This window comes from Gadus macrocephalus, chromosome 12 (assembly GCF_031168955.1).
Source record: "Gadus macrocephalus chromosome 12, ASM3116895v1".
NCBI lineage: Eukaryota > Metazoa > Chordata > Actinopteri > Gadiformes > Gadidae > Gadus > Gadus macrocephalus.
In genome coordinates this window covers 23,839,408-23,865,280 of record NC_082393.1, presented here as the reverse complement: position 1 = coordinate 23,865,280, position 25,873 = coordinate 23,839,408, and the positions used below count along the sequence as shown (strand labels likewise).

General features: G+C 42.2%; 2 protein-coding genes and 1 long non-coding RNA gene across 3 annotated transcripts; all 3 read left to right on the top strand.

Annotated features, from left to right (window-relative positions):
• Positions 1-1,367: 1,367 nt before the first annotated feature.
• Positions 1,368-15,863, top strand: LOC132468878 (ceramide synthase 2-like). The gene is made up of 11 exons (XM_060066708.1): positions 1,368-1,494; positions 2,797-2,986; positions 5,319-5,436; positions 6,792-6,910; positions 7,289-7,346; positions 7,740-7,790; positions 9,451-9,543; positions 10,233-10,361; positions 11,565-11,671; positions 12,067-12,223; positions 13,174-15,863. Exons 2-11 carry the CDS (start codon positions 2,871-2,873, stop codon positions 13,402-13,404), a joined length of 1,179 nt encoding a protein of 392 aa, XP_059922691.1. The 5' UTR covers positions 1,368-1,494; positions 2,797-2,870; the 3' UTR covers positions 13,405-15,863.
• Positions 15,864-16,830: 967 nt separating this feature from the next.
• Positions 16,831-20,700, top strand: LOC132469414 (uncharacterized). Its single transcript, XR_009528429.1, has 4 exons — positions 16,831-17,571; positions 17,688-17,708; positions 20,093-20,125; positions 20,223-20,700. It is a non-coding gene; the product is annotated as an uncharacterized LOC132469414 (long non-coding RNA).
• A 3,842-nt stretch (positions 20,701-24,542) lies between these two features.
• lsm7 (LSM7 homolog, U6 small nuclear RNA and mRNA degradation associated) lies at positions 24,543-25,812 on the top strand. The gene is made up of 4 exons (XM_060066534.1): positions 24,543-24,690; positions 24,950-25,040; positions 25,172-25,243; positions 25,323-25,812. Exons 1-4 carry the CDS (start codon positions 24,685-24,687, stop codon positions 25,463-25,465), a joined length of 312 nt encoding a protein of 103 aa, XP_059922517.1. The 5' UTR covers positions 24,543-24,684; the 3' UTR covers positions 25,466-25,812.
• The last annotated feature ends 61 nt before the right edge of the window (positions 25,813-25,873 follow it).

Sequence of the window (25,873 nt, the reverse complement as noted above, 5' to 3'; positions counted from 1 at the left end):
AATGGGGCTGATGTAAACACACCTCTGGGGGGACCACAGCACAGGGGATGGCAGGGGAGAGACAATGGAGTGGCACAGTGCGAGTGCCCCGACCCCAACTCTGATGAGCTTTATTAGGTTTGGCTCAAATCCGATCCTGTTTTCACGTGTTGCCAAACAGCGGGGACACGGACGAACAGAGAACACATTGTGCATTGTGTTCCCCCCATTCCACGAGAAGGCTGAAGCTGGCAATGTTCCTCATTGGTTGTCTTGTCTTGTTTTGGATGCACTCTGCTCCGTCTAAGCTCCCCCCCCCCCCTTAATATAACCCGGACCGCTCCCAGGTCCGTGTGGGTCGGACCGGGCCCTGTCGTCCCCTCTCCGGGTGAAACCCGAGCCCCGGTTTACTGTAGGTCACATCAACCGGAGGGACAAGCTGTCTGTGTTCGCGGAAGTGGAGCGAACCAGAGACGAGGACTTTGATCAAAGACAAAGCTCTCATTATGGGCCAGAACCAAGGGCCGTGATGGAGAGGTGGACTGGAAGGGGAAGGGGGTAACAGAGAGAGAAGCAACCAACAAGAACAGCAAACACAGCAAAAAAAAAAAAAGGTTTGTCACTACAGTACATGATTCACATGTGCTTTAGTCGCAACTCAGACTTGCACAATTAATATGCTTATTGAGTGTTCTGTTTTTGCTCAATCAAAAAAAAGGATGAGGCAATATTGCCGATGAAAAACGCAAACATCCGTGAACACTATCTTAGCATGGCCAGGTCATTCGTTAGCACTGAGATGCCAACACATGCTATCATCACAAGCACAAACAGGCGCCTCTGTCATGCAGCAGGCGTGTCAAGGTGCCCGTGTCGTACCACCTCCTGTGGAGCACGGCAGTGGCTGTACGCTCTGCATATTTCAGAGCACTCCATGCTCATAATGTCATAATAAAATACAGCTATAAACAAAAACAAATGGTCATTGATGTGTTGAACCTGTAATAAACATGTGAAACTGTATGCGTAGTCAGTTTGAATCCCTGGCAGATGATAAGATGCATAAGTACACAGGAAGTTACATTGGCTGCATCCCAGACTGCAATAACATCTGTCATGTGTTTATAGGAAGACATATAACAAACCTGCATGATGAGAATAAATTGGTAATGTCATATGGATGGTGTACTGTGCTCATATAAGTCGTATCTTCTACAAGCAAATGAATCATAAGGATGGACAAATCACTGGAATTCGGTCTAATCTTGTTATGTTTCATTTCCAGATGAAGGACTGATGAGTCGCAGAGTGTTCGACTGGGAACAGCTCGCTCACAAACGCTGACGGTGTTGATGACAGCGCACCGTCTTCCGTTTACATCCAGTGGGCAGCAGCGACGCTCCGCCCCCTAAACCCCCTAACCTCCCGCCCTGTTTGGAAGCAGGTTGCGTCAAAACGCTCCTCCTCAGAATCTCTAGTCTGCCGCTGTGCTTTCATCCTAAAGAGTGCATGCAGGTAATCAAAATATTTATTTTAAATCATAATCCTAAAAATATACATAATGATGACTAGTTTGTATGTTTTCTTTTGTATAGCCCACCTAGACGCCTTAGCTTATCGACTTTGGTGGGTTTGATGGAGATAGATGCAGCATACTTAATCAAGGCTGTTGTGGTATATATGGGGTAGATGGCAAGCTTCGTGGTGCAGACGGTACTCGATAATCGTTAGTGGATCTGGAAAGCCTTTGTGTGTGTAGTTGTTTCGTAATACAGGCACTAGCCTGTCTCTGGCAGTGTTCTGTGTGCCCCTGTGTTTTGGAGTGTGTTTTGGTTCGTCCAATCAAAGCAGGGTATGGTGTCGCGATGCTGTGCCGATATTGGGATTGGGCCAGGACAGTTTTTTCTTTTTATTGCTATGTTCAACATGGATAAATAAAAGGCTTTGTGTGTGTGTGTGTGTGTGTGTGTGTGTGTGTGTGTGTGTGTGTGTGTGTGTGTGTGTGTGTGTGTGTGTGTGTGTGTTCGTGTGTGTGTGTGTGGTTTGAAAGTTAAATTGGTTTAAAACCAGCAACACCCCGAGGCTCCCTTTGCATATTGATAATGCACTGTGCAAATATGCTTTCTTGTTCTAGTCCAACCATACGACACACATAACCCGTATGGTTGGAGGGAGGGGGGGGGGGGGGGCATTTATTGTTAAAAACACAGAGCATTCAGCGACACTTTGATCTCCCCTGTTCCTCTTCATTAATAATAATAATCCCTATGGATCCCAGCTGCTACCTCCCATCAATATTAAAATGACATAAATGTTTTAGCACTTAGGGTCTGCTTTTAGGGCGGGTCAACAACTCCCCCAGCCCGCCCGCCCACCTTCTTCTTCTTCTTCTTCTCCTCCTCCTCCTCCTCCTCCTCTCTTCTCCTCTACCTCCTCTTTCATGTCCTCCTGCTCACTCCTCTGTCTTCTCCTCCTCCTTATTCTTCTGCTGCTCACTCCTCTCTTCTCCTCTTTCTTCTTCATGCCTCTCCTCTCTTCTCCACCTCCTCTCTCATGTCCTCCTGCTCACGGCCCTCCCTCCTCCTCATCCACTGTTGAACTAAGTTAGACATTTTGATCTCTCTCTCTCTCTCTCTCTCTCTCTCTCTCTCTCTCTCTCTCTCTCTCTCTCTCTCTCTCTCTCTCTCTCTCTCTCTCTCTCTCTCTCTCTCTCTCTCTCTCTCTCTCTCTCTCTCTCTCTCTCTCTCTCTCTCTCTCTCTCTCTCTCTCTCTCTCTCTCTCTCTCTCTCTCTCTCTCTCTCTCTCTCTCTCATCCAGAATGGAGGGGCTGTTAGAATGATTGGCTGTGGCATCAGGACTACTGGTTCCCCCCTGGCATTGGCTGGAAGGACATGGAGGTGGGGGTGGAGGTGGGCCAGGGGAGGGCTCGCTACCCGATGCCCAGAGACCTCCTGGTCACCCTGCCTCTGGCCCTCTGCTTCATCGCCCTCCGGTGCGTGTTCGAGAGGTGAGATGTGGAACACACACACACACACACACACACACACACGTGCACATGCACACACATTTATGCACGCACAAATGCACAGACACATAAAAACAATCACACACATGCACACAGACATGCGCACACACACAAACACATGCATGTGCAGTGCACACACACACATGCACACATACAAACACATGCACACAGACATACACAATCACACACACACACACACACACACAAACACACGCATGCAGACAGACAGACGCACACCACACACACGCATTCGAGCGAATAACACACACACATGCCAGCACAGAGGAGGCCTGTATCGTTCTGCTTTAACTAGGCGATTCATATCTTGTACAACGTTAGTATAAACGCATAATCGTATCACCACCTCCGCTTGTCGTTGATTGGCGGTTCCATTGATTGTACTGCGGTTGCTACATAATTAGCTTCTGCGTGGGTAGAGCACTCCCATGCATTTCCATGCTTTCTACTGTTACCGTTGTCTCTTTCGCCTCCAAAGCTGTGTTTGCAGCTTGTTTGGCATCGAATGTATGTAAGTAAGCCAGAAACCCCTTCCAGTTAAAGCTGCTGTGATAGTGCTAGCCTGCAATCCTCTCTGGGGCAAATGCGTTAAGTGTTTAATGCATGTGATCAATATGTCAGACCTTTCATGACCACACCTGCTTCCCGTACATTCTGCTCAAATCTTTGAGGTTCCAGCCACTCACCGTAGAGAGAGAGATAACTGTTTTGTTTTGTGTTTATAATCATAATCAGGGATAGTAGTAGTTAAATCTAGACACAAATCTGTTTCACAGCTGTTTCTACAGATACTACAGAAGAAGTGAAAAGGCGGTTGAACAATGAAAGGATTTAAATGGTGAGCATTGCAGGGACATAAACAGAAAAACGCTTACCCTCTGTCCGTCGATGGGGGGGGGGGGGGGGTCACCCCCCAAAGCCAGGGAGTCCCGGAAGAACGAGGATGCTTATGTTGTTCCTTATCTGACATTACTAATGGTGAAAAGCAAAAACACTTTGGCGAGGTTTGTTTCTGAGACAGAAAGACAGACTTCCACGCGCCTGTTTGTCTACGTTTCGTCTGCCGCTTCACTTGACTCTGAAACAGCAGGGGGAAAACACCACCGTGTTTATAAAAACACAGACACGACATACAACTCATAAAGTATTCAGTCTCCTGCAGTAATTGACCCCCTGGCCCCTCATCAGCAAAGCAAAGAATTACAGAAAGTATGTGATTGCCATGTTAGCTCCCGACGGGGCCTATTACAGGTGCCTTGAGGCCTGAGCGATGGAGGATTGGAGAAAACACTGCAGTAGTGGTGACACCAGGGACTGAGTCCCGTGGTTTCTGAGGCACAGGTGACAAAACAATTAAACTATCCTTTAATCTGGGTCAAAGTGAAAGTAAGGGTAGGCTGGACACTGTGTCGAGCATCAGGGAGATGACCACATGATACAAATTGTTTGGGTACTTCCAAATGGTAGGCTGCTCATCTGTCCTTTTAAGGAACGCGGAGCAGGTCTGCAGTCTTTACACATCTCATGCTCCTGATTTTTTAGTACTCCGTCTCTTCATTATCTATTCATCTACACGAGAAGCTGTTAGAGTAGAGGCAGCTACCATAGTAGGTTATGGAAAGACAGAAGCAACGTAAGGATACTAGATTAATGGTGTGTGTGTGTGTGTGTGTGTGTGTGTGTGTGTGTGTGGGCAAAGTCAAGACCTTTTTGATCAGATATGCAGCATAACATGGGCTTTCTGTACATTTAGATGGCAAAAGTGATCTACATGCTGCATAGTTGGTATACCTGTGTGTGCGTGCATGCGTGCGTGCGTGCATTGTTGTCATGTAAGCAGAGACAGCCTGCGTCTCTGGCAAAAGGCAGTCCTGACCTTCCTCTGAATGCTGACTTCCCACCTGCACACTGAAGGGTGATCACCTATGTGTGGTAGAGTTACGCAACACACACACATGCCCCCCCCCCACACACACACACACACACACACACACAGATCAAGTTTGTTTTCATCAGCTCATGTTAAAGGCTGTGGACCAGTGTTGGTTATGGTGGGATAATGAGGGATCAGCTTACTGCTCAAAAAGTCTTTGTTGTTCAGTGATAGGCTCGCTTATCTCACTCTGTTGTTGTCGCTGTTGATGTTGTTGTATAATTAAAGCAAATTGGGATAGTTTGCATTCAGAGGTCGCTCCGCTTCTGATTAGTAATTGCTCTTTGTCGTTCCATCGGTTGAACCCCTTTAAAGTGTTCAGGTGTTTCCTGGTCTCCTGTTGACCTGGCTGTGTTGTTCCAGGATCATAGCACTCCCTCTAAGCACACGTTTGGGTGTGAAGGACCGGATCTGGACTGAAGCCCCGTCGATCCCCAGACTGGAGGCCTTCTGCAAGCAGAACAACCGACAGCCTTCCCAGGTCGGTTTGGTTTCCCATGATGTGTCAAGAATACACACACACACACACACACACACACACACACACACACACACACACACACACACACACACACACACACACACACACACACACACACACACACACACACACACACACACACTTGCTTTGGAGAGCCTTCTTGTTATAATAGAAAACAGGCTGTATTTTAATCAATAATAATCTGCATCAGCTGCATGGCTATTAATGCACATACACTCAAAGCATACATTCTGAGGCACTTCTGCTGGCTGCTTCTGAATCCCTCAGTCGCGGTCTATTACCGAACGTGTAGGATAGGACACAGATCAGACTTGCAGAACAGATGCATAGGCTGGTGAGATGGAGGGCTTGTTATGACCCTCCTTATCAGGGGTAGACTGTAGAAAATGCAGAACCGTGGCCTACCGTTTTAGCAGGGGAACTTCCGCCTGCGACTTTATAAAAAAAAGTTGTTGATATGTCAGCACATATCAACAACTATATAAATTCCAGTCAAAAAGATCACTGAAATGTTCCCCTGAAATGTTAAATTCCTCAAATACAAACTGCAAACTTGTATTCTAACATGCATCAGTTGCATCGTATCATTTCCATATTCTACTTTGCATGTTCCAGGACATCATGAATATGAGTGTAACAATAAACCATTATGGCTAACCCTGCAATCTCAAAATAACGCGCCTAACCTTGAAGGGGTAATAATCGTAACCTTTTAGAATCTTGATTTGTCTGAGTATGCTGTCTGTGTTCTAAGTGCACCTAGCTGCAGTCATCATTCGTATTGTTTGCTATCTTTACACCAATATACTATTTGCATACCTATTGTACTATACTGTATCCTAAGAGCACATTTGTTAATGAAGATTATGGAGAGATTTTCTGATAACTGTAAATCGATTTTTCACTTTTCGTGCCAAGAAATACTTCAAACAACGTTTGTCTGTGGTTATATACCCTATACTAAATGCTAAAGATCTAACTGATACTTCAGTTATAAAATCCCAAGGGGTTGTGGCTTTAACCAAGGTACATTTACTGAGTAAATGTCTCTTAATGTACTGTTTTGATCTTCTCAAACATTAGGCTCTTCCATATCACCTGTACAATGTCCTCCTCTACACAAACACTCTCCCGAGTGACCAATGAATGGAGGAAGTAGAGAGAAAAGAGAGAGAGAGAGCGCCACAGATGTACATTAGAATGCAAATGTATTCCTAAATCCTAGTGTGTGTGTGTGTGTGTGTGTGTGTGTGTGTGTGTGTGTGTGTGTGTGTGTGTGTGTGTGTGTGTGTGTGTACATACGTGCGTGCGTACATGTGTGTGTGTCTATTCAGAGTGAGCTGGTGGGTCTGGCCAGGCAGTGTGGACTCTCTCAGCGACAGATCCAGACCTGGTTCAGACACAGACGGAACCAACAGCGCCCGAGCAATACCAGGAAGTTCTGCGAGGCCTCGTGAGTCCACTGGAGAACAAACTTTATGGCGTCTAGACATCTGCTGCTGCTGCCTGTTGTTCCCTAAATAAAGTCACAGCTGCAGGAACAGTATTAAAAGAACGTCCAGCCCGGTCCAGGGGATTCCTGAGAAAAATGTGTGCTACGGCTTGGCATCAATGCAGTTACAGGAAACAATCTAATACTATAGAACCTAGATATAATCAACATTATTATAGTCATCCATATAAGCTTATCAACCTGTATCGATATTGCCTCAATAATACTGACTATAAAGTGAGTTTGAAACAAATCGTCAACAAATACATTTCATATTACTGCAAAAATAATATTTCCCAAGATAACAATTTGAACCTTAATTGTTTGTTTTCTGTGCAGTTGGAGATTTGTCTTCTACCTTGTAGCGTTCACTGCAGGCCTAGCCTCTCTGATAGATGTAAGTCCCATAATTACGTTCATTCCTAGTGTTTTTTAGATGGTTACGACATTACTGACCTACAACATTGTGCCTTATGACTATATGTGCATGAATGTTTGTAATTTATAACATAAATGACTGTGTTGGGATGCACTTGTATAAGAAATGTACAATGTATAAGAAACAAATCTGCTAAGCATCTTCTGGTTCCTATAGCTGTACTCCGTCCAGGTTGTTTTTTTAAGAAGCACTTAGATGTGCCATAATATTGTTCTAAGCCGCACCTACAGGTCGCTTTTAACAAAAGGGTCTTCTAAATTACATACATGTAAACAGACCTGCGTTTTTGTGAACTTAGCCTAGAGGCAAACCGCAATGTTGAACGTAGATGTCTGTCTCCTTCTTCGTCAGACAAAATGGTTCTGGGACTCCAGAGAGTGCTGGAACGGCTACCCCAAACAGGTGAGTCAACAAACAGAGTCTGTGTGATGTTATTACATAATAACACATAATTGCATTTTCATTAAATCGATGGAAAAACCAACAAATATTCACAGTATACGTCAGGGTGTAAGATTATCATTGCTCAAATAAGCTTTTTCGAAGGGTATTTTAACTGTTTCACTGTTGGTAGTGTCGCTTTTGAGCTCTTGAACAAATATAAAATATATTACTCTTCAAATCTTGTTGGTTCTCCTACTCCAAACTTTACATCCAGTCATACACACCCTGACAGACAGCCCAAGCAGTCCTTTCATTCTCTGACCCATATTGAGCTACCTGGGGTGGCTCGAAGTTCTGTTTATTTCACCAGATTCATGGCTTATTGTGTTCTTTCTTCCTGCTATGCCTGGAGTTTAAAAGGCTAACATAACCGTTGAGCTTCCATTGGGAAGACATCTAGGAATGCCTGGAAAAGCAGAGATCCTCCCCCCAAACTCCTTCCATGTCCCTCTTTTTCCGTTCACTTCTAACAGTTAATGCCTTCCTCCCTCAACAAGGGGTCAGGACCCCGAAAGAGAACACTGTAATCTCGCTAAAAACCCAGCAGCCATGTCTCCCTATCTGTCCTCACATCCTGGTTGGCTAACCTGCTGCCTCAGTCACTTTGTTGTGGACTTATCACTTTTTCTGAGCCTGAAGCGGTGTGTGTGTGTGTGTGTGTGTGTGTGTGTGTGTGTGTGTGTGTGTGTGTGTGTGTGTGTGTGTGTGTGTGTGTGTGTGTGTGTGTGTGTGTGCCATGAAACTTAGGGGTGTGTCTGTGTATGTAAGGGGGTTGAGGGCCCAATAAACTTCCTTCGATTGTGTTTCTCCAGAGGGCAGAGGTTTTTACTGTAGGTACGACATAACCACCCATTCTACATACATGCCGGGACGTTTCCTCCTGCTTTGAGAGTTAGCCAATGTGGGGTCATTCATTTATCTGAAGTCAAGGTTGAATAGAATGGAATTTGCCCCACCAACAAACACACATGCACAATGACACAGAAGCACACAGTTACACAAAACGCAAACAGAGTTGGCCACATTAAATTGTGATGTCAATCTGCTTCAGATGGAAAAGATAACCCATTTACCCCAAAAATGCATGAAGAGGCTATATTGCCAACCGTTGAAACAAGGGTTTATCCTTCCCAGGGTATCTGCAGGTTTCAGCAAGTCAAATTTAAGACTTTTTAAGACCTTTTTAATACCACCTTGAATGAAATTGAAGACCTAAAACAAGCGATGTTGGGGGTTGGCAACAGACGCAAGCTAACTTCGGAAACGGACGTCTTCCAGCCAACTGTCCTTGAATTTGCACCTAACCATTGTTGCAGACTAACTAGCTAGCATGCAGATAATCGTTTATGCATGCAGCAAGCAAGAAAGAAGCCTCCCTACATGTCCTTCCTGAAAAGTCCCACGAGAAAAAAAATATTAATAATAGTCAGCTCCGACAAATCTAAGACCTTGAGTTACAGTATTTAAGACCAGCATATGACATTTGTAACGAATTAAGGACTTAAATTTAGAAACATGAATTTAAGACTTTTTAAGGATGCGCGGACTCCCTGCATCCATTAAATCCACCAGGTGTCCTGAAGCTGTATGCTATCTGTTCCTCTGTCCCTGTATGCAGCCGGTGGCAGAAGCTCACTACTGGTATTACATCATGGAGCTGGGATTCTACTTGTCCCTCCTGCTGTGCGTGTCTGTGGATGTGAAGCGAAAGGTTAGTTCCACCATCGCTCACTCTCCTCTCACCCCTGAGAGAAAGTGGTCCGTTCACCCTTATACTGAATACCCGATTATTTGCTAGGTCCAAATTGTAACTTTTTGACTTATGAAGCGGTTTTAAGAGCACTTTTAACAGACTATGAGTTCAAAGTGGAATTCATGATACACTATACGAGAATAAAGAAAAAACTAAAATCTGGTACGAATTTAAGTAGCAGATAAAAGAGGAAAAGACTTACAAAAATTGAAATATTTCCTTGCAAGTTTTGCTAATACTATTGAAGAAAATGTATATTATCTCCGTAACGTACAAAATAGGACCTGTCCACTGTTGGCCTCAACTATTGCACTGAGGGTTTAAAGATGCTGACAAGAGAATCTGAGATTGAATTCAAACAATAAGTCTGCCAGGGCAATGTGTAAATCAGTACAGTACAGCACACACAATACTGATTTACTAGACCACAGACACAGAACTGCTGAGACACACCCAATTCTTTTACTTTTCTAACAATTTGTGGTTGTGGTTTATGTGTGTGCGTCTGTGTGTCTGTGGTGTGTGTTCATGCGTATGTGTGTGTGTGTGTATGTGTGTGTGTGTGTGTGTGTGTGTGTGTGTGTGTGTGTGTGTTTGTGTATGTGCGTCTGTGTCTGCATGTGTATGCCTGTGTGGGAGTCTTCTAGGATTTCAAGGAGCAGATTGTTCATCACATCGCTACCATATTCCTCATCGGCTTCTCCTACTGCGCCAACTTCCTGAGAGTGGGCACTCTGGTGATGCTGCTGCACGACTCCTCAGACTTCTTCCTCGAGGTGAAATGGTTCAAAGTTAAACAATTTCACGACAGTCATATGTGTACCTTTCTTACATTAATGGAGGCGAGCTACTTAAACCTTGCTACACTACCGACCTACTGAGCGGGGAATCTTCGGTAATGGCAATGATAATCTCACCAGAGATCCTTCAGAGGCTTGTTTGTTTTGTACTACGTTGCTTTAGGGTTTTACAGTAGAACTTTGTTGAGTGTTCCCAATATTGCGTAGTATTACCAACAAAAGATGGGATGGTGCATTCTTAAGTAAAGCCCTATTGTTATTTAAACATTAAGTTTAGAATAACCAATAAAGAGGACTACAAAACAGATCCTCTGCAAAAGGCTAAAAAATCTCTGCCATTGTGCCATGCGTGTATTCCTTCAACTCTTCTGGACGTGGTTACCCACAAAGGTCATGTCGTACTTGACTTGAAGAAAAGCATTGTGTAGCCCCTACAGTAGTGTTTCCCCCGTCATAAATATACACACAATCTTCCTTAGTCCATTATGATTGAACACATTGGACTGGTAAAAAGCATGCATTACAAACTAGAGGCAAAACCCTCAGTATAATAGTACAACAGACCCCCCCTGTCTATGTGTTTTGCATCGTGTTGGTACGGCCTGGTTTCATATTCCCCAGATAACATCAGAGAGAGTTAAACTATATCTGGGATCTGATGAAATATGCAGGAAAAATTGACGAGCAGCCGGATTTGCAGTGCTCAGCTCCTGGATGGAAACAGGCCAGTTATGAACAAGAGCTCAGGAGTCCGGTTCTGGGACTCTGCTGACCTCGTCTACTCTTCCCAATGAAGGCCTTGTAATTGCATTGCATTCAGAGGTCAACACTGCCCAGATAAAACTTACTGTTCAAAATGAATTCAAACAGTTATCTTAAATGAGCTTTGAGACATTTCTTATTTAAATTAAAAGATGAAAGTTGATACATGAATATTGTTGATCATAGCGGTAAAGATGCATTATTGATAGTATAGGTGTCTACCACTAGGTGGCACGCGGAGACTGACGAGTTGTTTGTAAACATGGCCTCTGAGTGGGTCAGGTGTGCTTCAGTCCCCCTGCTCGTTCATTAGAGCTGAGCCTTGTCAATCAAAAAGGGGAGGAGCGATTCAGCGACATTGTATGCAATTATCATAATACTGTTTTTCTTTATGATTTCTTTACTTACCTTCACCAGTCTGCAAAGATGTTCAACTACGCTGGCTGGAGAAAGACATGCGACATACTGTTTATCCTCTTCTCTGTCGTCTTCCTGGTGACTAGACTGGTCATATTCCCTGGCAGGTAAGGCTTGCGGGTGGAATTTGGTACTCAACGCACTACTTTTCTCCTTTACTTCCCTCAAATAGAATCACTATCAGAGCCTTTTACCTGAAACAATTTGAATGTCTATAAAGTACTTCTGTTAGCTTTCCTCCTAACATCAGGTTACTACATGGGACGATAAAACACAAATAAAAGAGTGTTAATAGGTACCACTGAGTATAGATCCCCATCCTGCAGATAACCTGACTGAACTGCAGATAACTTAACCTAAAGTGCGCATGTGCCAACAGTTGCCTTCTTTTCGTTATTTTTGTCCCAAACATGCTTCAAACATGCAACTCCTTGAATTACACCTTCCAAAGGCCTCAACGCCGCTACAGCGAACTCATCACGTTGTTCCCGTGTGTCCCCAGGATGATCTACTCCACCATGGTAGAATCTCTGGACTACTTCGACCCGTTCCCTGGGTACTTCTTCCTCAACGCCCTGCTGCTGGTGCTCCAGGCTCTCCACATCTTCTGGGCCTACCTCATCCTGCGGATGGTCCACAAGTTTGTCTTCCAGGGCAAGGTGATGGCGACGGCTGAACTGCAGTATTTCCACCCAATGACACTGAACACACGTTATGTTACCATGTTTCTGTGTTGCCACGGCCCCATATAAAGGCAGCACAAATGGAGGGGATATTGTATAATTATATAAATTATAATACATTGCATTTATTTATTGCATTCAAATAGTAAAACCAGGGCTTACTTTGTGCCGACTCGTACCTATTTGAGTGGCTTTGTCACTCGTCTATTGCATTTTGGATGCAAATCAGATTTAGAGTAAGGGAGAGGGTTATGCGAGGTCAACCCAGTAACGCCTGAATTCAAATCGTGACTGCGATCTGAACAAGGACACCCTTGGCAACAACAACAAGTAGCCAATGATCAGTTAATGTTCCCATATGCTCAGTAAATAGTAAATAGTTTTTATAGTATAGTATTTAAATAGTATGCACTAGAACCAGCTGTCATGTCAGGGGATTTCACAATGTTTTCTATGAGCATGTTGCACATAGCGTGGTTCATGATGTCATTCTTGTTTAGTTTCAGCGACAGCAGCACCTAGGTGTTGGGTGCAAGGCTCTGTGGTTTTCGTGCGTTCCGTGCATACGTTCCATGCTTTTTGCTTAGCTCTAACACGCTGGTTCAGCAGCCTATGTGTCTCAACACCTCCTGGTTTACTAATTGACCACTCGGTAAAAGCAACAAGAAATTAACAACATAAAGTAGTCACTGGTCCCTATTGGCCAATTTAAAAAGGTGTTTTTGGAGTAGGGCTTTAAAAGTTTTGAGAAAGTCTACGTCTCTGAGGGAGCCTGGGAGTGTGTTACAGAGCTGTGTAGCCACACTTACTCTTTATGGGCCGTATATTATAAATAGACAATGACTCAATCTAGGGCTACCAGGGTGTTTGCTTCCTGCACATTCCGACCAGGACCCTGCATAATGCGGTCGACGTCCCCCCCGCAGGTGGAAAAAGACGAGCGCAGCGACGAAGAGAGCGGGGAAGACGAGGAGGAGGAGGAGGACGACGACGACGAAGAGGAGTGGCCCGAGGAGGGAGGGGATGAAGGCTGCTGGGGGAGGAGCGAGGGAAAGGGTGCGATGAACTCTAAATCGGCGTCCCTGGCCGACCACTGTGTTCTGAACACTCTGACCCACCGGCGGAGCTCCAACAGCCCCTGGCCCAAAGCGAGGTAGTGACCCTGCCCCCCTCCACCCCCTCCACCCCGACTCCCACGTATCCCCCACTGCTCCGTCCCCTCAACCCCAACCCTCCGCTTCCACCACCATCTGTTCAGCATCATCAGATAATAGGTGTGTCACTGTTTCACCCCACACACACACACACACACAGACACACACACACACACACACACACACACACACACACACAGAAGGTCTCGTCACTGGGGATACTAGACGCTGGTGTCGTTTTCATTCATAACCACTAAAGGAAATTCTCCTGGGTTTTATTTGCATGGCTGTGTACAGTTTGTGGTTTAGTAGCTGACTCTATGACCTCTGTCTTCTACCTTCACTGCGGTTGTAGTAGTAGTATTAGTAGTAGAAGTAGTAGTAGTAGTATTATTAGTAGGTATTTCATACTAGTTAGAATCCTCAGAAACAACACTTATTTAATCTGCTGGCTTTGAAACACAGATTGTTTGTGTGTTTTAGTTGTGGTGTATAAGGTGTGTGTATAAGGTAGTACAATCATCAATACATTAATGGAGGCGAGCTATTTAAACCTTGATATAGTACGGACCTATCCAGACAAAACTCTGAGGGGGAATCGTCAGTTATGGCGATGATAATTGCACCAGAGATCCTCTAGAGGCGCATACGTTTTCTACTACGGACATTGTCAGAGTCGCACGGACACAACTATTAAACAAAATATTACTCTCATCCAATAAAAATATATAAATGCTGCGGACACATCTGAAATCCTCTTATCTGATCCATTATCAAGTCCAGCCCAGATGATTACTCATCTTCATCCATGTACTTAACTTCTACAATACATCTATGCATTCAGTTCAATGTTACGCTGGTTTGTAAACTGCCAACTGAAGAAAAATGGATTGTCATAACGTATTTGATAAACTACTGTGTAGCCTCTCTTTTTTCCATCTTATCGGCTGAACCGATCATAATCAATCAATCAATAACCGCTCTATAATTAGCATTATCGTTGTATATAGAATTGCTGCCTAAGAATTTGCTAATGAATTATCTGATGTACAGAAAAGCGTTTAGGTTGGTTCAGAGAGTAGAGGGTTCACTCTAGTTAGATTCTCTCTAAATGGCCCTGGGTTGGTTGAGTTTCTTTTGAGTACCTTTGGCGCCCCCTAGTGCATCAGCGACTCCTGAATTGGTGTTCCAATTAACTGATATGCCTTTTAAGAAGTGATTTAAAGTCGGGACTTCTAAATTATGTATGGTATTTCCTGTTGATTCTCTGTGCGAAAAAAGAGTGGATTATTATGGTTGGTTCTCGCTGCAAGTTTGAATTCAGTTATTCTTGCTAAAGGACTTCGTTTTGTGCCTTGACTCCTGTTTTGTCCCAGCGCCTTGTTCTTTAGCTATTTGTGCTAATAGATAGCTTTACTTTATAAGCAGAAAGACAAGGATTTGCTGGTCTGTGTGAGATTCTGAAGCCAGACAGTGCCTTGATAAGCTTTGCATTAAAGTACCCTGTGTGGAAATGTGAAAACATTTTGCTTACAACTTTCCTGGAGCCTATTTTTTAGAGATTCAGTGTGTGTGTGTGTGTGTGTGTGTGTGTGTGTGTGTGTGTGTGTGTGTGTGTGTGTGTGTGTGTGTGTGTGTATAGAGGGAAAGGAAGGACTCTCTTATATATGAAGATATTAAATTAATTTTAAGAAAGAAACCTTTCAGATGATTAAACTGGATTCTGCCACAATCCCTGGAATCTAGTTGTCCTTTCCACTCCAATACACAGAGGTATTGGTCTACAAAATAACCCCTCTCCTTTGAAACATGAATGAGGTTGAATTCTAAGCTTGAAGACAACATTACTATGTTGTTGATAGGCTTCAAACCACTCAGCATTTATGTGAATCCCCACAGTATGTATCACAATTGTATAAATCCTTTCTTTAATGTGTCAAGGAATGTATTTTTCTTGGTTTGTTTGTCTGAATGAGGAAACAAAAGGGCTCATCAATTCCCTGTAATGTCTGAAGACTGATTAGGCAACCTTTATTTAATAAGGGAAATAACTACAAGTTTATGATGCTTTTACACAAGGGATGCCAATAAGTAACAGGTATTTTTTTTCAAAAATGCACATTTGTCAAAGTTTGCTCTGTCTCTTCATCGTTGTTAATAAAGAGCTTCTTTTGAAAATTGTAAACAATGAATGTTGCTATACTTTTTTAATTTTCCTCTCAGAGACAGCTGCTCGAGCCCATAGATTAACTCTTTCTTTTTTCATCACTGGTGATGAATCACAAAGCTTGATCTAAGAGAAAAAGGTAAATCATTACAAATATAACCTCTGCAACATGGGTGTAAAAAACAACTTGGTTCTTATGAAGGTAAGTACTTCAACTGTGCTAGAAAAAGACTACCATCCTGAATGCTTACTGTTATTTCTCTCCCTCTTAAAATAAAGATGGATTGATTTTAAAGCGGACTCCAAGAATCACACAATTATTCCATACCTGTACTTCTGCTGTGCAAACGACAATAAATATCTTGTTTATTGAAAAGTTGTAGCCTTGTACTCATTACCTTGACTATATTAAATTGTGTGTGAAAAACAGGGAGACATGAAAAACATTCAAGTTGGTGGCCCTTGAGGACTAAACTTAGCTACTGCTTAACCGAACAAACACCACTGAACAGGGATGAACACAGCTTCCTGCCTTGGTGCCTCGCTCTTCCCCATCGACCTGTAGCACAAGGCTCTCACGCTGACCTGCACTGTCAGCTTGTCTTTATTGGACACTGAATGAAATAACACATACAAATTCATTAAGCTTCAATTGTACTGGGTTACTCGCATCATCACATCTATAACATGTTACTACATGGAAAGAAACGTTAGGTAGCTAAGTAATGTTACTTTTATATACACAAAACCGTGGCTGTACTTAAACTATTATTACTCAACACAACAGGCAAACATCAAGGCTGATATTAAACACTCGTTAAGAAATCTTGTTGGCGTTTGCTGTTCCTGCATCGTAATACACGTTCGACAGTGACAGTTAACTGACAGATTAGACTTTGACAGTAGCTAGCGTCTGTTAGACGTCGTTTTCTTACCTTCGTAGCTGTACATGTAGGTCGAAGCATACAGCCAAAACCCCTTCTCCAATTTGCTTGTCGGAGTTTTTGTTTCCCGACAGGCAACGTTCTACACCCGGTGTTTACAGGAGCTGCCGACAATAAATATCACAGATGTGCATCGTTTACATCTTGGAACCGGAAGCTGATGAGCTGTATTACGGCGAATCAGGAAGTGCTTGTGCAAGTAGCCTATAGCCTCAATGCACGTCACAATTCCCGTTGCTTAGAGCCTATTGGCGAGACACAGGAGTGGCTGACGGGACCAAATAACCCGCCATGTTCGATTCTTTCACTCCGACTGAACCGCGTCATCAAGTTTTCCCAAGTAGTGCTCCGACGAAAATTTTGTTAAACCCGAATGAACTAGCATTTTTTTCATTGGTCCCTTTTATAGCCATGGTTTCGCCTAGAGATCAGATCTTGTTCATCATATTTCTACTGCCGCTCAACTCGGTCTTGGGGAAACCGGAGGGTGAGTTATATTTTATTGCAATATTAATAATAATTCGATCTCGCTAATGACGCTCATATTTTGGGATGGGATGAGCCTTTACTGTGGAGCACACTGTGCCTGCGTCTGCCTTGTAAAGGCTTTAATCCGTCATTGGGACGATTGAGATAGAGAGGAAAAACAACGTGTGTGTGTGTGTGTGTGTGTGTGTGTGTGTGTGTGTGTGTGTGTGTGTGTGTGTGTGTGTGTGTGTGTGTGTGTGTGTGTGTGTGTGTGTGTGTGTGTGTGTGTGTGTGTGTGTGTGTGTGTGTGTGTGTGTGTGTGTGTGTGTGTGTGTGTGTGTGTGTGTGTGTGTGTGTGTGCATGAATTGTTGAATGTGAGGCAGTATTGTCAAGCGCTTTGAGTAGCCACTGGTTAGAACAGACCTGTAAAAATGGAGTCCATTTAGCATTTTAGAAACGTGCTTTGCATGCAATTTATGTTTTGTCGGGTCTCTCCATAGATTTTGTTTCCACCGTGATCTTGGCGGTGATACTGGCGGTGATATTGTTGCTGTCATTTGCATTTATCGGGGTTCACAGGCTCAGGACAGGTGCGTATTGCATTCATAGAGTGTTCTTTGAGTTGTTTTGTATCTCCCATTCGTTTGAACTCTTGATTGTCTGCGCCAAATGAAATTGTTTTATGAGATTTGTTCTTGTCTTCCAGGGATCTGGATCTGGAAAAAAGGTCAGAAACATAAATACCACTTAAATCCTATTACATTTACATTCAGGGCGTTTAGCAGACGCTTTCATCCAAAGGGACTTAAGTACAATAAGTACATTTGTCAGAAGAAAGAAACAACAATATCTCGCTGTCGGAACAGTAAGGATGTTCATAGAACCAAGTGCCAATCACTTACAATCACTAGGTTAACCCATTCCCCTTACACAACAAAGATAGGATACGATGCTAAGTACTATTTTTAAGTAACATACAATAAGTGCATACATTAAGTGCCAGGACATACAAACATACAATACGTGTGTACATCAAGTGCCAGGACGTGCAAACATACAATAAGTGCATACATTAAGTTCCAGGAGGTACAAACACACAATAAGTGCGTACATTACATACAAGGACGTACAAACATACAATAAGTGTGTACAAGTACAACAATAACAGCAGTGGTACAAGTACCACTGCTATTATCATTATGATGAACAATGTCTGACTATGTACCAACAGTTTCACCTACTGCATTTGAGTTGCCATGACAGGGAAGTCAATTAAAACCTCTCTCACATTTGCATATCCTTGTGTTTAAAGATCAGTTCACTCTTCACAAATTGATTATTTGTACATCTTTCATTAGTTTGCTTTAAGGTGAGATCGAGTATCAGTTTTATTTATTTTATGTAGCTTATCGCATCTCTTAATTTGTATCATGACCAAGACTATAATACATTATTAGGCGAGTGCTGCATGCAGCGCTCAACTATTGTTCTTCTTAGGTTTTATTCTCTTTCTTTCTTTTTCTTTCTTTCTTTCTTTCTTTCTTTCTTTCTTTCTTTCTTTCTTTCTTTCTTTCTTTCTTTCTTTCTTTCTTTCTTTCTTTCTTTCTTTCTTTCTTTCTTTCTTTCTTTCTTTCTTTCTTTCTTTCTTTCTTTCTTTCTTTCTTTCTTTCTTTCTTATTCTCTACAAACTTTGGGACCTATCTCCTTCCTCAATTTTTCACCTAGAGACTCCAATCAAATTTTATAATATTCAGAATAGCTTGGAATCGCCCGCTTCTTTTCAGATTTTTAAAATATAATCTTTTTTTAACATGGGAGTCATGGGAGTCCTCTGGTACTTCAACTGTAGAAGTAACGTAACTAAATCGATTTAACCGTTTATCTTCGTTCAAACCATTTAACAACAAACTTGTATCTTCAATAATATCTAAACAGAATTTCGATATCATTTAAAATGTCTTCAGAATCACAGTTTTAGTTTCATACCGCTTCGTTTTCAGCTGTTTTCATTGAAGACATCTGGCCATTCTTATACACCTACTTCTTATGACATCGTAACTAAATCCTTTTTCAACCGTTTACCATCGTTCAAACCATTAAACAAATCCACACACAAACTGAATTTCGATATCGTTTATACTTTTTTCAGAATCACAGTTTTAGTTTCAAACCGGCATAATTTTCAGTTGCTTATAATAATTTTGGTAACCATAGCAACGCCGGTAAACAAACACCACGAAGCACAATCCCTACAGAGCTCCCCGCGCTACGGCCATCCGGAGACCCCCTTCAAAAACCAAGAAAGTCAAAGTAGCCGTTTTATTAAAGAATACAAAAAAGTAGTCCCTCCTGGCTGCCTTCAAAATGCACGACGGTCGCTATGCAACACACTTTAGCGTCCCTCCGAGAGAAGGCTAGAGCGGTTCGCCGGCAATTTATCCTATGGAGCAGTTCACTCACCGTGTGCCTAAGCTTTCGTTAGTCTCTCCATCGCCTTGCTCACTCCCGGAGTAACAACATTTACACCCTCTCCATCATTCAACATATTTTTTACTTTGTAACTGTTTCTACGTCCAGGCGCGGAGTGATATGCAAACTTTCACAAAATGATCGGGCGTCATAGCAGTTATGTATACGCTCATTATACAACAGTTAACAACCAATCAGATCGCTGGATTTAAGCCACCCGTTGTATAAATTATAATATAATACTATTATATTATCTCTCACACACACACGCGCACACACGCAGTGACGTTTCACAATCCCGCTGAATGCTTCGCGCTTTTCATTCAGCGGTCACTTTAATTGTTTCCAACCATTTACATTTTCTTAAATGGTGTGCATGTTAACATTGTTTACTCCATTTAGACTCGAATTCAAAGTTCAAATCCCTTCACTTGATCCCTTCACTTGCCATTTAACATCTCTTTATGTCTTAAACTATCTTTATTAAAACATATTTTCAACCTCACTTTGCACTACATGAACTCACTGCATTTTCTGCAGGAAATGCATTTTCTAGTTGTAATTGGAATCGCTACTGATGCTAATTAATGTACATGTACTATACGTATAAACTACTGTTACTTTTTTTATCCATTTTTCTAGAAATCTGGGAGAAACGAAAGGATGAAAGGAATGGTACGTCTTCATTTGAGTGATTGAACTCTCTACTCATTTACATTTAGGAGATTTTTGCTGATGGTTTTATCCAAGACTTATCTTCACTCTGTTCCAGGGTCTTCCAAAGATGGGACCAAAGATGGATGTCCGAAATCTCTGCTAAACCAGACTAAGTAAGTCAATGTTTAGTTTTATCCGACTTCGGGGGGACATTGCAGCACCTTAAACAATTTGTAAAAGCCCAAAACTCTTATCAGAGTAGAACTGAATCAGGGCTGATGAGACACACACACACACACACACACACACACACACACACACACACACACACACACACACACACACACACACACACACACACACACACACACACACACACACACTGTTAGGGCTTAATTGGGAGTGACAGACATTGTGTCTGACAGAAAGTTCTCAACACCTTAACACTTCCTTCTGGTTTATCAGGAACTACGTGGAGGTCACGCAGGACGAGGATACTGCTGTCTGAACAACTACAAGGACCAACTACTGTCCACTGCATTGAGGCTATTGCAGTAGTGCACTTTATAAGAACTGCTGAGTTCTTCAAGGAAAGTGGTCAAAACCAAAGGAATAGCTTTTAAGATAGTTTATTTGGTATCTAGTATTTTCGGTATGGTAAACTGAGACTCTGAAGCAAAGAGAGATTGAAGAGTATCTAAGTACGTGCGAGCGTTCTCCTAGCTGATCAATAGACCCAACCCTGTCCAATAGCTGCCGGAAGAAATCTGGCGATCTCTCCCCCGTGTCTCTGGTGTTATCGTCTGGTCTGCAAGACCCAGAAGCAATGCGAGGAGCCGGTGTGAGGCTCCTCGCACTGGAAAAGCAGAAGTAGGAATCGCTTTACAAATGGTATGCGTCAGTCAAAATCCATATTTAAAATCTATATTTATTTGTAATAATTGGTCAGAACTTGAGGTACAATGCCAATATTTCCCACCAGCTATTCCAACTGTGACAAACTCCTCAGGGACTTAAATGCACTCAAAGCTTCAAGTATGAAAATGTGAATTGTCTATAGAAGCTAAGACAGAAGTCACCAATTTTTTTACACCACAGACCTGTACTACCTTAGACGATACCTTCAAAGCACTAAACTGGTTGATATTTGTAGCATATGTGCTATATTCTGCTGCTCTCTCCCCTTGCCTGATGCTATCCGACCCCTTCCTAGTGTGTAAGGAGGTTTTTAATCTACTGTACTCTGGATCGATTGTGCGTGCAAAGATTTTTTAGCAAATTGTGTATTTGAATTTGCACTTTGCCTATATATGAAGTTCACTTTACACTCTGTTACCTGAGCCAATGTGTCTTTTGAAAGGCCTGCTGTTAAATCTTTGTACCTTTTTTTTTTTTTTACATTTCTACACCTACTCGTTATTTTCTTATTATGATGCCTATCGTTATCATTTAGACTTGAAGACTTTTATGTTTGCTTTAGCTTTCTGCTAAATCTTAAATACTTTACCTTTATTTTACTAAAATGCCTTTTTAACTTTCCCTTTATTTTCTATTTTTACCAGAAAAATACATGATCTGATACCAGAGAGAAAGGTTGTATAATGGTTAGAGTCCTGAGTTTGTTTGTCCTTTTGGTCTGGGCTAGAGTCCTAGAAGCTGGGTTAGAGTCCTAGAATTTGTTGAATAAGGCCTTTGGTCTGGGCTAGAGTCCTAGAAGCTGGGTTAGAGTCCTAGAATAAGTTGAATAAGGCCTTTGGTCTGGGCTAGAGTCCTAGAAGCTGGGTTAGAGTCCTAGAATATTGTTTGTATAAGGGTTAGAGTCCTGAGTTTGTTTGTATAAGGGTTAGAGTCCTGAGTTTGTTTGTATAAGGGTTAGAGTCCTGAGTTTGTGATCAAGTTCTGTCTGGGTTAGAGTCCTAGAATCTGGATTGGAGTTCCAGAGAAAGGACCAAGTTCCTTTAGGTCGGGTTGTAGTCCTGACTTGGGTTCCAGAGAGACTGTTGATCTGATCTTAAATACATTGCACTTTCAATTTTACTTACTAAAAAGCCTTTTTAAATTTCAATTTAATTTTCTCTTAAATACATTGCACTTTCTATTTTACTAATTTCTTGCATATGTTTTCTTTTACTTATCTATTATTTTATTTTATTGTATGACAATGTTTATATGTGAAGCACTTTGAGTCTGCCTTGTGTATGAAAAGTGCTATATAAATAAAGTTGCCTTGCCTTGCCTTGCCTATCAAAGCGATAAATGCTGTGAGGTCAGAAACGTGAATCGTGTGAAAATAACGTTTTGTATTTTTTTTGTATTTGTCTATGTTTGCTTTAGCTTTCTTCTAAATCTTTAAGACATTGCACTTTCTAGAATGCATATTTTTTACTTTGCTTTTATTTTATTTTTTACGTATCCATTTTATTTCCTCATTTTATTGTATGCTTGCTTTAGCTTTCTGTTAAATCTTAAATAATAAAAAAAATGATTAATTTATTTTACATTGCCATGGCAGGTTGTCAAAGTTGTATGTAAAATAATAGGGAAACACAAAACGTGTGTGTGTGTGTAAATTGATATTTGCTATTAACTTTACTTTCCAGTTTAACACTGATCAATACAACACTGAACCCTTTACAATGGTTAAGAAGTTAATTGATAAGTAGGCCCATTGCATTAACTAAGTATGACCTATTTGTTTATTGATCAACAAAGTATACGTACGTATACAGATTTTCCGAGGGATGACAACGCCCCTGACTTCACTTATTTCAGTCAAGTATACGGGCAGAAAAGTGGCACACACGGTTATAATAAGCATACATATGACACAATCACTGACGGGGATTCATTAATAAAACCACATGGAAGTGACACTTTTGTACAGTGTCAGATATAGGATTGTCCGAACAGTTAAGTTACATGATACAAGGCACAAAATGCTTTTGGAACCGACAATTGTTTGTATTTTTGCCGCTTTTCATTCACTTACATTCAGGGCGTTTAGCAGACGCTTTTATCCAAAGCGACTTACAATAAGAAAAAACGCATCAGAAACCCCAATAATTTCATCAAGCAACCAGATGTAAATTGTGAAGAAAAAATGGGGAGGCGTAGAGAGAGAGGGGGGTATTGGGAGAAGGAGGGAGGGGGGTATTGGGATAAGGAGGGAGGGGGGTAGAGAAAGAGAGGGAGGGGAGGTAGAGAGAGAGAAGGGGGGAGGGGTAGAGAGGGAGATAGGGAGGAAGGATGAAGGGGGAGGTAATACCTAGATTAATGATGCCTTATTTATTGAGCTGCACATTAAGGGCTTTTTTTGGTTCCACGTAGGCCTACCCGCAACACCCTCCTTGCATCCACCGCAAGGCGTGCGCCTCCCAAAAATGTTAACCTTCAGTCGAGGCGACGCAGGAGCCAGGGCTGTGATTGGTCGGCTAACTAAAACCCAATGCAGAACCATAAAGGTACAAGTCTGCGGGAACGTGGAACCCTAAAAAACCAAGGTCTGTTTATGGTCCCACGTTTACCGTACGCAACGATGACATTTGGTGACATTTGACCTCTGGGGGTGCATTGTTAACAGCTTTTATTGTAAGTGAAATTACCGACCCAGTCATCATGTAGCCACCTAACCAATTATGTCTGTCCACCAAAATTACTTTATGGAGTCCTATTCTGCTTCCCATTCCCCCTCATTGCTGCTCTCAGCTATATTTGTTTTTGTTTTTAGCCTTTTCGTATTGCAATTCACGTTGGAATTTGATTAATCGGTTAGCCCTAGTGTCACGGAGAGAGCTGTTCGCCTACAGTGGCTGTGGACCTGTGGTGAGTACATTGCACCTCACCCCCCTAGAGAGTGTGTGTGTGTGTGTGTGTGTGTGTGTGTGTGTGTGTGTGTGTGTGTGTGTGTGTGTGTGTGTGTGTGTGTGTGTGTGTGTGTGTGTGTGTGTGTGTGTGTGTGTGTGAGAGTGAGAGTGAGGGTTACTTTATAACAGTTTTGTGTAACGTAGTCTGTATAATAAGGACATGGTATTTATTCGACTGGTGGGGCTGATTAAATATATTCACCTTTGGCGCCCTCTTCTGGTTGGTAAAGGAAACTCACTTTGCCACCAGCGGTAGAAACACCGTCTGAATGACCTCTTACAATACCAAATTGGCTGGCTTCCATTCCAACAAACAGAAGAAACAAAATAATAGGTATGTTCTCTCCCTTTTGGAAATGTATGTGCGAGCGACTGCTCCACTAACACAGTAGAAAATGAGGTCAGGTCAAAACACCCAATGCTTATTATAAAAACATTGAAGCTCTAAATAACCCTAACCCTAACCCTAACGCATCATAACCCATGATTTTTTTTTTAAGACTGTCTGATATTGCCGTACATTTATTTGAGAGAAATTCGAACCAGATTTTTGGGAATGAAATCAGCTATATGAAACACCACGTTTATATATTATAGTGGTCAAATAGCGGAGTAGGAACCTACACATCATTAAGCACATGATAGAATGCTCGGCGATTTCATTGGTGGAAGAACCCACGTGGTATAGGTAAACTTCCGTGTCATTCTGCGAAAATGGCGGTGAGTTCGTATGCTTTTCGTTTTCATTGAAACAATTCAGTCATGTTCTACGATGTCACCCTTCCCTGTTGTTTCTTCTGCATGCGTGTCTGTTCCAAGAACCGCAAATTCAAATGAACCCCTTCTTTGCTAAATGTATCTCCATCTACGGAGTTAACAAACTGTTTCGTTTGCCTTGTTAGCCATGCAGAGCTAACCACGTTAGCATAAATGTAGTGGCATTGGTATTTTCTAAACACACTTTCCTCGTGTTTTGCAGGATAAAGAAAAGAAGAAGAAGGAAAGCATCTTTGATCTGTCAAAGTACATCGACAAACCAATTCGTGTAAAGTTTCAAGGAGGTCGAGAAGGTGTGCAACATTGTGGATAGTTCCATCAGTGCCTCACCATAACCCAATCAGCGTTAATTAAATAGATGGGAAGGCATTTCATGATTGAAGCAGTCTCCACATATTCTAACAATGTTATTTTGTGTTAACAGCGAGCGGTGTTCTAAAGGGATTCGATCCCCTATTAAACCTGGTGTTGGATGGCACGATCGAATATATGCGTGGTAAGAGCAGCGTCTTTGGTCCGAATGTTAAAATTGAATGTTAAGCGTGGTGTATCTAACCATCGTCTCACCTCTGCAGACCCCGACGACCAGTTGAAGCTGACAGAAGATACGCGGCAGTTGGGACTGGTGGTGTGCAGGGGGACCTCCGTGGTGCTCATCTGTCCCCAGGACGGCATGGAGTCTATTCCTAACCCCTTCGTCCAACAGCAGGACGGATAAAATGCAGCCCTTTTCCCTCTCAAGCACGCACACACAGACATGTACACATCCTCATACATCCATACATTTTATGAAACATTATTTTACAATGATTTCTCGCTCGATCATGTCTTCGCATTGATGCATGTTGCATTCAATGCTGGTTTTTGTTGTAGAAAAGGCATGTTGGTATTTGATGTGCCTGAAAGCACTTCACTTTTTCTGTTTATACCTAAATTAAATGACAAGGAAAAACATGTTTAACTTGTAAAGAGCAATTTGGGCTTTTTTCTTTTTTTATTCAGAATAAGTACAGTTTTAACTGTTTTCTTGGTTGTTTTTTTGATAAAATAAAATTTAAAAACAAACGTTCATTTTTTTTTAAGTCGTGTGGTTTCATCCAAGAGGATCAATGAATTTAATTATCTC

Coding starts and splice junctions, on each gene's coding strand:
- LOC132468878 (XM_060066708.1), top strand. CDS start 2,871: ATGGAGGTGGGGGTGGAGGTGGGCCAGGGGAGGGCTCGCTACCCGATG. Junction 11,672..12,066: donor CTGGTCATATTCCCTGGCAG/GTAAGGCTTGCG, acceptor GTGTGTCCCCAG/GATGATCTACTCCACCATGG. Junction 12,224..13,173: donor AGTTTGTCTTCCAGGGCAAG/GTGATGGCGACG, acceptor TCCCCCCCGCAG/GTGGAAAAAGACGAGCGCAG.
- lsm7 (XM_060066534.1), top strand. Junction 25,041..25,171: donor GTTTCAAGGAGGTCGAGAAG/GTGTGCAACATT, acceptor TTGTGTTAACAG/CGAGCGGTGTTCTAAAGGGA. Junction 25,244..25,322: donor CACGATCGAATATATGCGTG/GTAAGAGCAGCG, acceptor TCACCTCTGCAG/ACCCCGACGACCAGTTGAAG.